The sequence below is a fragment of the Ranitomeya variabilis genome, chromosome 3, assembly GCF_051348905.1.
Source record: "Ranitomeya variabilis isolate aRanVar5 chromosome 3, aRanVar5.hap1, whole genome shotgun sequence".
Taxonomy (NCBI): domain Eukaryota; kingdom Metazoa; phylum Chordata; class Amphibia; order Anura; family Dendrobatidae; genus Ranitomeya; species Ranitomeya variabilis.
In genome coordinates, this window is record NC_135234.1 from 33587457 (window position 1) to 33604789 (window position 17333).

Below are 17333 nucleotides of genomic sequence, written 5' to 3' on the forward strand. Positions count from 1 at the left end.
CGTGTTTCCTCTCCTTAGAGGATGAGAAGAACTGCCTCCTGGTGTGCTGTCATGATGGACTCCTGGAAATACAATTATCTACTAATTCCTACTTTTACAGTAACTGCAAAATGACTAAGTAGTCTAAAATCATTCACATAATGCATTTTTTTTTACCAGAAAGATTAAAAAAAATAAAGCTTAACATAAACGTGCCAAAAACACCGGATTACGTACCGGTAATGCTCTTTTATAGAGCCACGACAGCACCCACTGAGAGAGGGGATCCGCCCCTAGGAACAGGAAACCCTATGGAGAGATAAAAGGGGCGGTCCCCCTCGCTCCCACAGTTTGGGTTACAGAGATTGCGAGGAACCGCCCACCAGTATTAGTAGGCAATTTATTATCATTTTATCTTAAACTACTAATATTTACAAGAACCAATCACCCTTATCCGTGCTCATATGCAAACTAATATATAAGGGAGGGAAGTGAAGGGGTGCTGTCGTGGCTCTATAAAAGAGCATTACCGGTACGTAATCCGGTGTTTTCTCTTCGCCACGACAGCACCCACTGAGAGACTTTCAGAGACAGTTATTTGGGGGGGATTATCGTGTTAAGAACCGATCTACCGAAACACAGGTCAGTGGAGGCAGATAAATCTAGTCTATAGTGACTATAGAAAGTAGTAGGAGACGACCAGGTTGCGGCCTTACATATGAGTTCTATTGGAACTTCTGCCCGCTCTGCCCAGGATGATGCTATCGCCCGGGTGGAATGTGCCTTTACAGTCTCAGGTGGATCTACCCCTTTAGACGAATAGGCCAGGTATATCGCCTCCCGAATCCATCGGGATAATGTGCCTTTTGTAACACCAGCTCCTTTCCTCTGACCCTGGAAGGAAACAAAGAGAGCCCTGCTCTTCCTCCAGGCGCTAGTTCTGTCTAGATAGGTTATCACAGCCCTTCTCACATCTAAAGTATGGTACTTTTCTTCCTCCTGATTCGTAGGGTTATTATAGAAGGTAGGAAGAAGGATTTCTTGAGATCTATGGAATTTAGTACACATCTTAGGCAAGTAGGAAGGGTCTGTTTTTAGGACAATCCTATCTGGCAATATTGACATAAATGGAGGATCTACTGATAGCGCCTGTATGTCACTTACCCTTCTTGCCGATACTAAGGCGACAAGAAGAGCAGTCTTGAGGGAGACATATTTAATGTGAGCAGAATCTAGAGGCTCAAACGGATGGTTTGTCAAGGCTTCAAGGACCAGATTAACATCCCAAGGAGGTGAGTTGGGGATATGGACTGGTTCTGCTCTCTGGCAGGCTGAGATGAATCTGGATATCCATCTATCTCCTGCAACGTTGTGACTATATAAAGCCCCTAGCGCTGAAACATGCACTTTTAAGGTGTTAACTGAGAGGCCTAAATCACGTCCTCTTTGGAGAAATTCAAGAATAATAGGGACTGGAATTTCATTTGACAAGGCTGAGGGATAGAGGCTTAAAAATTTTTTCCATACTCTTACATAGATCGATGTAGTGGATCTTTTCCTACTCAGCAATAGGGTATCGATTAGTTTATCAGAGAAGCCCCTTAGTTTTAACAGCTGCCTCTCAAATCCCAGGCTGTCAACCGCAGACCCTTCACATGAGGGTGGTTGAAGGGCCCCTGGGAAAGCAGATCTTGATTCTCTGGGAGAATCCATGGATCCGAGATGGACATGGCTCTGAGCAGGGAAAACCATGGTCTCTTTGGCCAGAATGGAGCGATCAATATCACACTCGCTCTGTCCTCTCTTATCTTCCTGATGACTGTTGGAAGAAGAACCATCGGGGGAAAGGCATATGCCTTCTGAAATGTCCATGGAATCTGGAGGGCGTCGAGAACATCGGGGTTGTCTGTTCGAAACATTGAGGCGAATGTTTTTACTTGCCTGTTGTCTCTTGTGGCAAAGAGATCTATGTCGGGTATACCCCATTTTATAGTTATCATACTGAATATCCGACGATTTAACACCCACTCCCCCTGATGGAGGGTATGACGACTGAGAAAGTCTGCTTTCGCGTTGTCTATCCCTCGGACATGAAGTGCTGATAAGGACAGAAGATGATTTTCGGCTATAGTCAAGATGTTTTCGGCTATAGACATGAGAGTGCCTGATCTCGTTCCGCCTTGATGGTTGACGTAAGCCACTGATGTCATGTTGTCTGAGAGAACCCTGGTATGTGTTCCGTGCAACTGTGGGAGGAATTCACATAGGGCATGATAGATGGCTTTTAGTTCTTTTTTATTTGATGAGTCGTCTAATTCCGAAACCGACCACAGCCCCTGGACAACCTGGTTCCCCAAGTGTGCCCCCCAACCATGAGGGCTGGCATCCGTAAATATTATGTTTGAGGGTTTAACCTCCCAGGGAACCCCGATAATTAGATGATCTGGTTGTAACCACCAGGTTAGAGATTGGATTACGTCACTAGAAAGGGAAATTTTACCGTCTAATCGGCCATGTAATTTTATCTCCTCATTTAAAATTGCATACTGTAAGCACCTCGAGTGGAACTGGGCCCATGGAACCGCTGGTATACATGACGTGAAGGAGCCAAGTAAGGACATACCCTCCCGAAGGGAAATTATAGGTTTATCTAGTATAGACTGAACTTTATTCCTCACCGTCATCTGTTTAGATTCTGGGAGAAAACACCTTTGAGTTATAGAGTCTAATATGATCCCCAAAAATACCTGTCGAGTCGTTGGGATTAACCTAGATTTTTCCCAATTTATTATCCATCCTAAGTTCTGCAAGGATGAAATCATGTGACTTAATCTTTGTTGACATTGTGAGGGGGATTTTCCTACTACTAGAAGGTCGTCTAGGTATGGGATTATGAGGGTGTCTTTTAATCTTAGAAATGACATGACCTCTGACATTAGTTTAGTGAATACCCTTGGAGCAATTGACAGTCCAAAGGGCATTGCTGTGTACTGAAAGTGCCGTATATATCCTTTTATGACAACCGCCACGCGGAGATATTGTTGATGTTTTTTAAAGATTGGGAGATGGTAATACGCATCTTTCAAGTCCAGAACCGTCATGAAGCAATGGGGAAACAGGAGTTTTATGGTGGAACGGATAGACTCCATTTTAAAGGTTTGATTCTCTAAGAAGGTGTTTAATTTTTTAAGGTTTATAATGGTTCTAAATGATCCATCCGGTTTTGGTATTAGAAATAACGGGGAGTAAAACCCTTTGCCCTCCTGAAGAAGTGGAACTTCCACCAGTACCCCCTTGGACAGAAGACTCATTACTTCCTGTTCCAATGCCTCCTGTTGTGATTGAGATTTTAATGAAGTCAATAGAAATGAGTCCGGAGGGACTCGGGAAAATCTTAATTTTAAGCCGGAGGTGACAAGATCATTTGCCCAACTATTTGATGTTATCAGCCGCCATTTATCTGCGAAGGAGGATAATCTACCTCCCACAGGTAGATCCGCTCTAACGGGGTTTGTCCTCAGGTTTGAAAGGGCGCTTCCCGAAGAATGCACCCCTTTGTTTGGTGTCTCTAGTGGCCCAGCGGTCCTGGTTCTTAAAATCTTTCCTTCTATTAAACACTGGCTTCCGGAACGCTCTCCCTGACATGGGAGGCCGCACAATTTAGATTTTGTTTGGGGATCCCCCTTCCATCCCTTAAGCCACAGGGCTCTACGTGCTGCATTCGTGAGTCCCGCTGATTTGGCCGCCAAGCGTATGGAGTCAGCAGATGAGTCCGCCAGGAAGGCTGTAGCCCCTCTAATCAAAGGTATAGAGGATATTAATTTGTCTCTAGAGAGACCGCTTTTTAGTCCCTCTTCCAGGTCATTTAGCCAGACTAGCATGGACCTGGCGGTGCATGTAGCCGATATTGCCGGCCTAAAGGCTCCCGTACATGACTCCCAGGCTCTTTTTAAAAGAGTGTCGGTTTTACGGTCCAGTGGGTCTTGTAATGAGCCCGAATCCTCCACGGGCAGTGAGGATTTTTTGGATGTGGATGCCACTGCTGCATCCACCTTCGGGGCTTTTGACCATAATGAGAACTCATCATCATTAAATGGATAACGTCTTTTTGAGGTTGGAGGTAAACCCCTTTGCCCCTGGCTTTCCCACTCTTTCTTGATTAGATCTTTTACTGCCGCTATTACAGGAAAGGAGGGTCTTTTCTTTTCTGACAGACCAGCGAACATGATATCCTGCTGCGTTTTAGGGACCTTAGAATCTTCAATGCCCATGGTGTTGCAGACTGATTTTACCAGGTTATCAATGCTGTCGGTGGGAAAGCATGTATTTTGGTCCTCATCTGAGGAAACGTATTCACGGGAAATATCAGAGTCTGCATTTTCTCTATCAGACGACTGGTCAGATATAGGGGAAACGTACCCCTTTTTTCCTCTAGTACGCGGCTCTTTGACAGAACTATGTAGGGCTCGTAGTTCTTCTCTAATCATGACCCTAATGTCTTCCGATTTAACGGAGGCTTCTTCCCGTAGGGTAGAGTCAATACACGGTTTACAAAGCCTCTTTTTATGACTATCTGGAAGGGGCTGGAGACATAACGCACACTGTCTGTGTTTCGTTTTTTCCGTCCTTTTGGCCTAGGGTGTGAGGGAGAGGGAACAATAATCAGCCTAAATAGGGTAGATATACACTCACCCAGTGAAGCTGTGTGAAGGTACCGGCTGATGAGGAGGAGACTGAGGCACGGGTTGAGGAATGGCACGATCCGACTTGCTCTTCCTAGAAGATCCGCTCTGCTTAGAGCGGCTGGTGCTGGTATGGCTGCGTGGAGTGGATGCGGTGGCTTCTAACGAAGACATCACAGCGTCCGGCGCAGAATCCATAGTGGACGCCGGAGCGTTATCGCCGGCGTCCTTTCATATGGGGGCCGCCATCTTCTTCCGGTTGTACCCGGAAGCGCTAGTCACTTCCGGGTCGCGGCCATACTGTATGGGCCTGCGCTGCCGCCGGTGTCAGCGCAGGCGCTGTCCTCCTCCTCCATCACCCCGGAAGTTTACCTGTACTTCCGGGGGAATACACTGGGGCTCCATGCTGCATATGCGTCCGCCGAGGACGGCGCGACGCTAACCTCACCACAGCGTTGCTCCCGCAGACGAAAAACCGGCTGGAATCCCGTGAGCCAGCAACCACCGTCCTGGCCTCACGGCGTCTGCCAGCAGAGGGGGGAAACCGAAGCAGGACCCCCGACGCTGCTTCCAGCTCTGGAGCCCTTGCCGTCCCCTAAGGTAAACCGCGCAAGCGGCATCCAGGCTGGGCATCCTCTTCTCTCCATGGATTCCCGTAGGAACAGGAAACCAAACTGTGGGAGCGAGGGGGACCGCCCCTTTTATCTCTCCATAGGGTTTCCTGTTCCTAGGGGCGGATCCCCTCTCTCAGTGGGTGCTGTCGTGGCGAAGAGAAAACATGAAATTTCCGGTTTTGGCTTTTCATGCAAAAAAAAAAAAAAAAAATCATCATCACTATTTGTACCCATTTTTGAGGTCACTGCAGCTTTCAGGCCTTATTCCGGGCACACAGCTTCTGGGTATATTACAATATAACACCAGGGCCAGTTATTTTGCTCGCAATATAGACCCAAAAAAAAAAAAAAGATACATCCGGTACATTTAATGTAAAATCACAATTTTTATTTTTATTACAAATCCATTAAACGCATGGACAAAAGTGACATCATATGACAGCAATGCTCAACGTGTATCATGTGGAGCAACTTTTGTCCGTGTATTTTTAATGCATGTCTAATAAACTTAAGATTGTAGGCTTTTTTTTTTTTTTTTTTTTTAGACTAAATGGATTTTCTATTCTCCTTTTTGCCTATTGCAATGTATCAATGGTTATTTGTGCGGATGTGTTTAATTGCATAGACCCCTTTCGAGTGCTCAGCCATGGGTTTGGGTATCTACAATCTCTGATCTTTGTGTAAGTGTGGGGCATACGAGCGAGTGTCAACCCAAGAATGTAACAAAAAAAAAAAAAAGACAAAAACACACAACTCATAATTACTTCACTAATTGTTTTAATAAACTCTTATTTCCCCCTCCCTCCGCACCAAAACATGAAATTCATACATCACAGAAGAGGCGATAAAAAGGTCTGATATGTCTCGGCGTTGCAGTATGGCTGCCTTGGCCTTTTCCTGAAGATGCCCATGTGTCGTAGTGCGTGTGTCTTGGGAGCAGGTACCGATAAGTGACAGATGAATGGTTTATGAACCAACGAAAAAAAACAAAAAACTTATGGATCAATCAAAAAGTGCAAATACAGTATTACCCATAACCTGATCTTATTTGACCATCACAGGTAACCACTAGTTTCCTACCCCCAATTTAGAGAAAAATATATATATCTCTCCCTCCTTCCTAGAACATTTGGCTGCTGGGAACGCCTGGAAAATAGAGACCAAGACAGCAGAACTGTAACTTTTAACAGTGAAACGAAATACTTTTAAAAGGTAAAAGCCTGAAATTGGCAACAAACACATGCTCGATTTACTCGAAATAATTCCCTTAAACGTGTGACAGGAGGAGAAACAAAAAAATAAATCAACACTGTGTCTAATAAATAATCACTAAAATATTCATGTATGAAATGTAAACTCGGAAGTTTCGGAAACTTTTCCTACAATGTTTCAAAATACATTTATATTACAGTGGTCTGTAGGAATGCCCCCCGCAACCCATCTACTTAGGGTCACCCCTGGCTCTTACCTTGGGAGCCACGGGGGAACCAAAGTCCTGAATTTTTCATGTCGTACGATTTTTGTGCAGTAGTCTACGGCCCGTGGCCTTTTCAGATGTTGTGAAACTACAACTTCCAATATGGTTTCCGCAAGCGGCAGAACACGGTTGTAATTTAACGACGGGCCACGGGACGCAGAGCACCGGCCTCGTGCGATGGGCGGTGTCCGTTCTGGACACATGCGCCACACGACGATATTGGGGCTAATACACGGGCTTGTCATAGTGACATACGTACCATACTAAAACACACGTACCATAGTGATCGTCAATAAATTACAGACTTTACGGCAGTATTCAGTAGTCTCATCCGTAGGCACTGCCAGGATCAAGTAGTCACTGTGACTAAGAGTCCTCAACAATGGCACCACAACAGGGATAACAAAAAAAAATAATAAAATCTATTCCTTTTACATAAAGGAATGGCAGAAGATTAGAAGAACTGGGCTGCTTTTTTTTTTTTTTTTTAGAAACAGCGCCACTTTAATCTATGAGCTATGTCAGGTATTGCAGCTCGGCCGTAATGAAGCTGCAATATCAGATGTAGTCCATGGGCAAAGAGAAGCGCTGTTATTCCAAGACGGGTAAAAAAAAAAAAAAAAGGCCTTTTCTTTTAATTTCTTTATCCTTTTAACACATTCACAACTGGAAACCTTTCCTAATATTTGTTGCTGACAAGGAGTGCTGGCAGCCATCTTTGTGGACTATCAGAGTCCAAGGACCAGGTCTGCCACTTCATCCATGGCCGGCTGCAATTTTTGACATTTCTAATAGGCCATTTCATCATTTAAAAAGAGAAGAATACATCACAAAAGATATTGTTAAAATATCAATTGTCATTTTTCTGGAGTGCTCAAAACGGCCACCTCCTTAGTGCGAAGGAGGTCAGCTTCAAGAAAAATAGAGAATATCCATACAAAAAAAACAACGATCGATACAGGATATTCGGCAGTGGATAAAAGGTAGGGATGGGGCATAGTCAACACTATGAGGGCGAATATGGGAGCCGTGGATTAATAATTACATATATGGTCCATACTATTGTGTAACGCAAATGGTTTAAAGAACAACGCTACTTTAGCAGAGAAAAATATAAAATTCTAGGCAGGTAAAAAAGAGGATCTAAAGGGGAAGTTCAGGATTAGAAAAACATGGCTGCTTCCTTCCAAACGTTGTACCACATCTATGGATTGTGTGAAGTAGATTTACTTCTATACGTTGACTTTGGCCATTATCCGCTGCTACATCACAGCATAGAGCAAGTGAAGGGGGTCACTTTTGGGATCCACAAGGTCCCTCGACAAGCTACAAAAAGTCAGTCATTTGGATTTTTTCTGACTTATTTGTCGCAGTAAGTTGAGACTCCATTTTGCAGCAATCTTTGGCCTTAGGACCTGTGTCCCTGTCAAAGTTGCCATGTAGCTCCAGTCAGCCATATTTCACAGACCCTAATGCCCGGACCATCCGTGGGTCTCTCGACTCGAACCTCGCCTCATATAAGCCTATCAGGAGTCTGGAGAACCACGGACATTTCGAAGCGTCTAATACGCCAATCTGAACTCAACCTAAGGGGCAGACAGACGGCCGGATTTCTTGGGCGAGGGTCGTACCGCACTGCACGGACTGGCCCGGCCCCTCTCCTGATCTGAGCGTGACAGCGTGATATATTTATATGCAGCCGTGATGCTCAGGAGAGGGGCTGGTCAGTCCGAGGATTGCAATGTGACCCTCGCATGAGAAATATGGCCGTCTGTCTGCCCCATTAAGCTGAGCTACAATACCAGACACAACCATGACATGGTTAAAACAAAAAACAGCAGCCATGTTTTTATAACGAACCCTGGACAACCCCATGGCTGTAGTCGGAGCAATGAACTGCAATGTGTCATTTTCAGAATCGGTGGGGGTCCCAGACATTAGACCCCCAGGAAAGTCTCTTAAACTAAGGTGAATAAATAAAGCTACCACGTACAGGAGGAATAAAATGATCGTACCGTTTACACTGGTTTTTCACGATATTAGTACCAGAATACAAGAGGAAAAAAATATATACTGACTGTCCGTATAAATAAAAATTCCATTCACATGAAACACTGGCATTATCTGCTGTATACTTATGTCATGAGCGCCACCATACGTCTTAAAGGAGGCTGTAGATTGTGTCCAGCATCCAGCTGAAAAGGACTTCCGGGAAGAGCTTTGCAAACTGTCAGCCCAATCAGTAATACTAGGAGTGGTTTTCACAGTTCTGTGACTGACAGCAGCGCTTCTTCTCCCAAGTCCTTTTCAGCTGCATGACAGGCACAGTATACAATACACCTAGGAGATGTTGCGAAGCTGAAATGCCTCATCGTGCTCTAAAATCATAGACAAACAGTCAGCACCACAACTGGGATGCTAAAAGACCAATAGGACCAACGTTCTGTACCATAATCGCAACCAAATCAGACGCCGAGTGGAGTGCAAAACAAATTAAAGGTGACATCTGATTGGCTGCTTCTGAAAAAAGGACATTTTACCAATGCCACTCCCAGAGCTTGGACTGAAGTAAATGACATGTTCTCCCTACAATGCATCCTATGTAGTGATCTGTGCGCCTGGACAAAAAAAATAAGGTGAGGCTGCCCTGTGTCTGATAGGACGTATTTTAGGGTGCCCAACACCTGCATTAGTAGAGAACCCCTTTAAATCATGTGCTACACTGACCCAACAATAAGAGATACTAGCTGTGCCCCATCACTGGGTTATGTGTAATGAATGCAGTTATAAAATTAGTGATAGGTGGCGCTGTTACCCATGGAAGTGTAAGCAGTTAATTTCTTACATCCTGCCACCCCCTAAAAAATAAATAAAAAATTGGGAAAAACAGTATCTGAGCAGAAGTACTGCGGGTAATATTTGATGGGTCGGCTCCGGGCCTTGGTCTCTGGTGCAATTTGGTCAAATATCCTCTATTGAAAATGTCAAATTAGAGCTTTCTAGCTTTAGTAGAACTACTAATCCCAGCGTCACTCCGTAGCTGCTGGTAGGGACTTGCTGGAACTTGTAGTTCTGCATCTCTCGGAAAATAACCTTACTCCAGGGAATGTAACCGTTCCTTCTGAGCGAGCGATGCAGCGGAGTGTTCGTCACAGCACAGGTCGTCCTAAAATCTAAAAGTCGCACATATAAAACACAGACATTTTCTTAGAAAATGGTCGTTCCAATTAAAAATCTATCATGGTAAAACGGAGATGTTAGATCCGGGTTTGGCGACGAAGTAGCATCGAGAAAGGCTGGCGGGAGACGCCGAGGAGGAGGACGCAGGATGGGGCCGTCGCCTTAGGTTTCATCGAATAACTGTAGGTCCAGACGGACGACTATCTCCCCCGTGGGGACTTCGTGTAGCAGCAGACACTTGGTGACCGGCCCTTTGGAGCCTTGGTCTTTCTTTATGTCTGAAACTCGGATTTCTGTTCTACCCAGAAAATCTAAAAAACGGCAAAGAAACATTAAATGTTATTTACCATTCACAATAATTTCCGCTGATACTTTTATCATTTCAAAAAGTAAGGCTAAGTTCACACCGGGCATTTTTACTGCGCTTTTTTTCTGCAGCTTGGCAGGAAAGACGCTGCAGCAAAAACGCAGGTTTTGCTCCGTTTTTGGTGCTTTTTTCATGCGTTTTTTTCCATTCAATTCTATTTGTGTAAATGCTGAAAGAATGGACATGCTCTATGTCCAAAAAAACATGCAAAGCACAAAATACTGATGACAAAAAAAAATGTGTGCATGAGATTTCTGAAATATCGTAGGCTTTGCTGGTACTGTGAAAAGCAGATGAAAATTAGCATTAAAAACGCATAAAAAAACCGCAGCAAATATGCGGTTCCATAGCAGAGTACTGACCGTCTGGAGAAAACTGGTCTCTCTCAAACACGGTGATGCAGAGAACGTCCTGCTCCAGGTCCTTGATGAAGAACTGGCAGTTGGAGTTCCACTTGGGGTTCAGGGTGTCCTGTATGGTCTTGGTGATGTGACACTGGGAGCCCATGGTGATCTCACAGTACGGATTACTCTTTCCTGTGTAGGGTATGAAATATAAGGTTAGTCACGGTGAAGGTTTGCTGCCCCGGATTTTGCACCAAAGGGATATCGCTGCGGAGTTGGCACAGACTTTGCCCTTAGTGTTGCACAGTGCAGAAAGCCACAGTATAGAGTCCCCCAAATTCTGCAACAAAACGGGCAGGAAAGTCAGCAGCAGGTAATAAAAATCCATGCCGACTCTCTCTGTTTCATGTGGACGAGGTTTTGGAAATGCAATTCATATGTACTGTACTGTAAACCCATGGACAAAAGGGCCCTAGATAGATTGGCAAATATAGGTATATATAATTAGGAAATGATAATAATGAATGAACAGTATCAGATTGGGCACGTCACCAAGAAGGGAAATGGTAACACACAATTGTCAATGCATTCATACGTGTCTAGGTCTAATAAGAGAGAGCAATTGCAAAACACCAAAATGACAGGTAACACCTCTATATACAGTAGGCAACCCAGGATCCACCAATCACAATAGGTGACGTCACAGCTCACCTCCTCCTGTACAATGACTGATAACACCTCTATATACAGTAGATAACACAGGATCCATCATTCACAATAGGTGATGTCACAGCTCACCTCCTCCTCCTGTACAGTGACTGATAACACCTCTATATACAGTAGATAACACAGGATCCACCATCCACAATATGTGGGGTCACAGCTCTCCTCCTCCCCTTCTTTAAACAATCAGATTTATCCAAGTCAGAGCATGCTCATGTGAAGAACAGGAAGTAAGAGTCTAATGTCAGGCCTAGTGGCCAGTGTGAAAATTGCATGTTATTTATTTATTTTTTTTTAAGAGATATGTTAAATAAAAAAAAAATCTAAAAAACTACCAAAATAAATAAATTGAATATGAAAACCTCATTTAACTAATAGGTCATTTTCTGATGACACTCCCCCTTTAAAATATACATAATACAGTTTATACTGGACCTTTTCCCACAAAACTATATACCAATCTTCTCTATAACGCGGCGCCTGAGGACAGGACTGCGTAGACAAGCATCAGGTTATCTTCATGTGAGAAGGTGGCCCTGACAACTGTTCATTGGGTCTCGATAACCCGCTTAATATTTGTAGGCGATGATCAGAGTCTCAGGTAACGTATCATTTACCGTCCAGTGATGCCCACCCGACTCTGCTCCCCTTACCCTCTCGTAATCCCCTGCTCGACCGGAGAACGTTTCATACTCACCGTGTGATCGGCAGGGTTTCAGTTCGATGCCTTCCACAATATTCACCATCAGCCGGCCGATTCCTGTAGCTCTTTGAGAACGTACTGGAAATCAATAATAATAAGTATGTATGTATGTATGTATGTATGTATGTATGTGTGTGTGTGGCGCCATCTAGTGTTAAAATATTCTGAAAAAATCCTAGTGGAGGAAACGGGCAGTCGAAATTTACTGTGCTCAGATTCACAGACATAAGGAACCATCCAGATCACTTATGTCGCCGGCATCTGGCGTCCACTCACTGTCACAGTGTCAGATTTAAAGGGACCGTCTGTATTTAGTAATATCGGCATGGAGTACAATGTGGCAGTGTTACCTAGGTATGCCTTCTCTCTCTTCTTCTTCTCCGTCTCTATGTACAGCTCCGATGCAGCTTTGATTTTCTGCACCCACGCCGTCCTGGGAAAAAAAACAGGTGCGTCAGCCATATACAGTGCGATAAACTCTTACAGCAACCACACCGCAGCCCCTCCATGACTGTGGGGGAATTGGGTCTTGACTCTTGAGAGAACGTGATAAGGTGTTATCTGTGCATGCTCGAGTGCTAACCGAGTGTCTTCGGTGTGCTCGAAAAATATGTTTGAGTCCCCGTGGCCGCATGTCTCGTGGCTGTTAGGCAATCCTGCATGTGTTGTGGCTGTTGAACAGCCGCGGAGACTCGATCCACAAACAGATGAAAACAGGTCATAAACTAAGTTTAGCGGAACTGATGCAGACATACAACAAAAAAAAGTTGATCCATTAGAAATCAAGAGCATGATGAGAAGAACTGAAGGCAATGTGTTAAAGAGGCTGTATAGGACTGTATGTTAGCAGAGCTGCAGTACTAAGAACGGCCACTATGCGGTGTACGCAGCCAGGGTGTGCCAGCTCTGTACACGGTGCACACCGGCTGTTGTGGGAGCTGCAAACATGGAGGTGCAACATGCTGCATGGTGGGAATCGGGCCCAGAATTCTTACCTCTCGTTGATACTCTCAGCACGGAGCGTGTAAACGCGATCGATGTGAGAGATGTGGAAGATTGGCTCGTCCCCTGAGGGGTCTGTGGGCAACTTCACCAGAACTTCATTCAGAAATATCGGCTGCAGGAAGAAGATTTATATCAGAATCAACCAACAGGTTCAATATTTGGATAATTTCTCTGCATAAAAAATGTGATTAAAGTGAATTTGTCACAAAGCTTTTGCTATGGAATCTGAGAGCAGCATGATGTAGGGGCAGAGGCTTCACTTACTAGGTGCAGTTTTGATAAAATCAGTTTTCTCTGCTGTAAATGTAGCAGTGCTATGAATGCCGAGCCCTGTATAACCCCGCCTACACCACCGATTGGCAGCTTCCTGTGCATAAGCAGAAATCTGCCAATCCGTGGTGAGGGCGGGGTTACACAGATTAGCAGGACTACCTTGCATGTGACACCTAGTCCTGCGGTGATAATCTCCTGCTGATATAACAACTGATTGTATTCAAACCTCAGCAAGCTGCTGAGCAAGTGACACATCGCTGTAATCATGCTCCCTGCCCCTACATTATGCTGCAAAAACCTGCTGACAGATTCCCTTTAATAATACAGGCCGAGATGGGAAACAACAGGATATGTTGCTGCCACATGAATACAAACGCAAATGTATATCGGCTGCTCTGCTTAGAGCCAAATTCAGGGAGTCTCAGTCTCATCATTGCTTATTAAAATTTGCAGTCGTATTAACACTTTTCTTCTGTTTACAGCTCGTTGCCTCGGAAACCGACCACCGCTGCTGACTAGATTGTAAGCAGGGAACTGAACGGGATTAGGAGGTGACGGAGCGCTCCAGTCAGTGCAATCAGTGCTAACGAGCTCGATAGAAAGGAGATTGTAAGCGCAGTGCATGATCTGCGGTCTAGCAGCGGTGGTCGGTAGTCTTAAAAGGTCCATCCGGAGCGCGTAAAAGACGCCGTTCTGCTGGTTCTTATTCCTCACTCACCGTCTTGTACATCTTGTACTGGAGGTTGGACTTGGGGCTGAACACTTTGTCAGTCCCAGAGAAGCCGAGCGGTTTTATGACCTGGGTCAGCAGCAGGAAGTCATTGAACAGGAAACCGTATAACTCTTTGTTACTCTTCGCCTTGTACAGTTTGCCGCTGTGCAGGAACTTGCGCGGCCCCAAACAGTTGGTCACGGAATTGAACACTAGTTGCTGTAAGGGAAAGAAAAAGGAAAAGAGTCAATGGTGAAAAATAACCAATATAATTCACAACAGATCAACATGGGGGTCACAACTATTTAGGGAAGGAGATAGTGGGCTCCGGGAACCCCAGGGAAGGCGCCGGACTGGGGGCAACAGAAACCATCTCCCCAGTGGACATGTAGGCTTCTTTCACACTCGCGTTGGTATGGGTCCGTCGCCAAGCGTCGGCGCGACGCACGTTGTGAAAATTTGGCACGACGTGGGCAGTGGATGCAGTTTTTCAACGCATCCACTGCCCATTCTAAAGTCTGGGGAGGAGGGGGCAGAGTTCCAGCCGCGCATGCGCGGTAGGAAATGGCGGACGCGACGTGCGAAAAAACATTCCCTTGAACGTTTTTTCGTGCCGACGGTCCGCCAAAACACGACGCATCCAGTGCACGAATGACGCGACGTATGGCCATACATCGCGATCCGTCAACAATACAAGTCTATGGGCAAAAAACGCATCCTGCGGGCACATTTGCAGGATCCGTTTTTTTTCCCCAAAACGACGAATTGCGACGGATTCCAAATGACGCAAGTGTGAAAGAAGCCTAAGAATGCCAAATCTCCAGAGACCGGGGTGTACATGTGATAAAGCAGTAACACATCGGCCACCAACCTCGGACAGACCCTCGCACTGCACGTGCGCCTGGATCCACTCCAGACGGTCGGAGTTTTCCTTCTCTCGGACGCCCTCGTTGACCTGAGAGCACAGCTCCTCAGCCTTCTCCAGGGCGTGCTTTAAGTGACTGTTATCCGGGTGATTCTCAGGTGTATTTTCTATAATCTTAAGTATTAATGGTACAGAAGGAGTTAAGATATATAAAAAAACAAACAAACAAACAAAAAATGAAGTAAATGACATATTAATCAGTGAGTGGGGCAGCTATAGAGACCGTGATATCAGCCTCAAGCGCAGGAGCATGTGACTGTGCACAGAAAGCAGCGATATGGGAAGAAAACCCCCGTTACACGTGGTCTCAATGTCTGGGACCCCAAGAAATAAAGACAATAGGCTCCTTGGCCTTTTCTGTTCACCTGTAATTAGTCCTTAAAGTGTTTCTCCGCTGCTATTAACTACCACGCGGTATAATAATAATAAACCTATAATCACTAGATGGACAAGCCTCCTGGTGGAGGCGTCACATGGACACTGCAGACAGTGGTGGCAGCCTTCACGTTCCATCCAAACAGGAAGCGGCAGCCTTAACGTACCATCCAAACAGGAAGTGGCAGCCTTCACGTTCCATCCAAACAGGAAGCGGCAGCCTTAATGTACCATCCAAACAGGAAGTGGCAGCCTTCACGTACCATCCAAACAGGAAGCAGCAGCCTTCGCGTTCCATCCAAACAGGAAGCAGTAGCCTTCACGTACCATCCAAACAGGAAGTGGCAGCCTTCACGTACCATCCAAACAGGAAGCAGTAGCCTTCACGTACCATCCAAACAGGAAGCAGTAGCCTTCACAATCCGTCCAAACAGGAAGCTGCAGCCTTCGTGTTCCATCCAAACAGGAAGCTGCAGCCTTCGTGTTCCATCCAAACAGGAAGCTGTAGCCTTCACATTCCGTCCAAACATGAAGCGGCAGCCTTCACATTCTTTCCAAACAGGAAGCTTCAGCCTTCGCGTTCCATCCAAAACAGGAAGCGGCAGCCTTCACGTTCCGTCCAAACAGGAACCTGCAGCCTTTACTTTCGGTCTGAGCAGTTTCTTCCTGTTAGGATGTGACGGCTGCAGCCGATCAGTGTCCACTGGCTAGCAGTCACATGACACCAAACCCCACCAGATGTTGAGGAAAGAAACCGGTGAGAGCATAGTACTGAGTGCGGTGGAGTGGCACAGGTCAGGGAAGATAGTTTAGGCTTTTTTTTTTTTTTTCTTACACTGGCCTGGGCCCATTAACTTTACCTTTTATAGTAGTGGACAACCCCTTTAAGGAATGTGGTCTATAAACATTTCAATTGTATAACTGCAAACGATAATCTGCAATCATCCCATTCATCTGTAGCTTCAGTCGAGATTGTCTGAAACCTCGGCAGATCACATTTTGCCAGACGGTATTTATGGCTATTGGCCATCAGGAATGTATACGTCTACTAATGGACCACCAGCCCCATCACCTCAAAATACAAGCCTGAAGTGAATCAGGACGCCGTACTCCATATTACTTACATTCTTGATGATAAGAGGATATCTCGTCACTCTTTGCATAGGTTTGAGAATGAAGCTGGACAGCGGCATCCCTTTACATCGAGGGTCCATAGCTAATCTCTGAGGAGACAGCAGAATGTCCACTAAAGCTAAACATATAGGAGGCCCCCAGTACTGGACATGTGGGGTATACGGTAGTTATGGCAGGCAGGGATTGTTCTGGATTTCCCGTTAATTTATTCTCCTTCTCAGCCTGGAATGGCTGATAACAGAGAACAGAAGACTTTCCTAATGAAGGTGGGCATTGGGTTCGGAGAGCACTAAGAGGTGTAGCACTTACTTTGACAAACTCCTTGAACTCAGGCACTTCGTCGGTTTTCTGCTGGATGAGGGCAGCACCGTTAAGTTGGCAGCTACAGAAGCGGATGTAGGGCTGCATGTGCGGTAACTGGGCTGTCAGGATGTCGCCGATCATCTTGACCGGCATCTTCTCACCAGACATCTTTTTCCGAACACGTAATGCCCTAAAAACAGAAGAGGAAAGGTTAATTTTTAAAGAAGAGGTCATTTCCAAAAAGAAACAGGAAGTCCGGTAAGCCCAGAATTATTTGTGCAGACCTCAATGGAGCTGTCCCCAGCCTTAGTAATGTTTTATTGTTGGTGGTCTGAGCACTGGGACCTCCACCAATCAAGAGAACAGGGTATCCACAGTCTCAATGTGAATGGAGTTGAAGTGAGCATGTGCGACCACTGCACCAAGCGCTTTCTACAGAAGTGGTGGTCGCACATGCTCACTACTGCTCCATCCACACAGGAGACTTTGGGCTTAGGATCAGCGGTGGTCTTATCAGATCATGCAATTATCATCTAG

General features: G+C 45.4%; 1 protein-coding gene across 2 annotated transcripts in view; it reads right to left on the reverse strand.

The window, feature by feature from the left end:
• Positions 1-6029: 6029 nt before the first annotated feature.
• The window catches only part of ITSN1 (intersectin 1), a 100300-nt gene continuing 88996 nt past the window's right edge, over positions 6030-17333 (reverse strand). For both annotated transcript variants that reach the window (XM_077293913.1, XM_077293912.1), the window contains exons 31-39: positions 16803-16986; positions 16484-16582; positions 14931-15098; positions 14066-14278; positions 13065-13186; positions 12420-12502; positions 12064-12147; positions 10662-10835; positions 6030-10243 (exon numbers count right to left, since the gene is read on the reverse strand). In XM_077293913.1, the coding sequence (XP_077150028.1) occupies positions 10095-10243; positions 10662-10835; positions 12064-12147; positions 12420-12502; positions 13065-13186; positions 14066-14278; positions 14931-15098; positions 16484-16582; positions 16803-16986 (1276 nt within the window). In that variant the 3' untranslated portion in view covers positions 6030-10094. The remainder of the gene's footprint in view (positions 10244-10661; positions 10836-12063; positions 12148-12419; positions 12503-13064; positions 13187-14065; positions 14279-14930; positions 15099-16483; positions 16583-16802; positions 16987-17333) is intronic.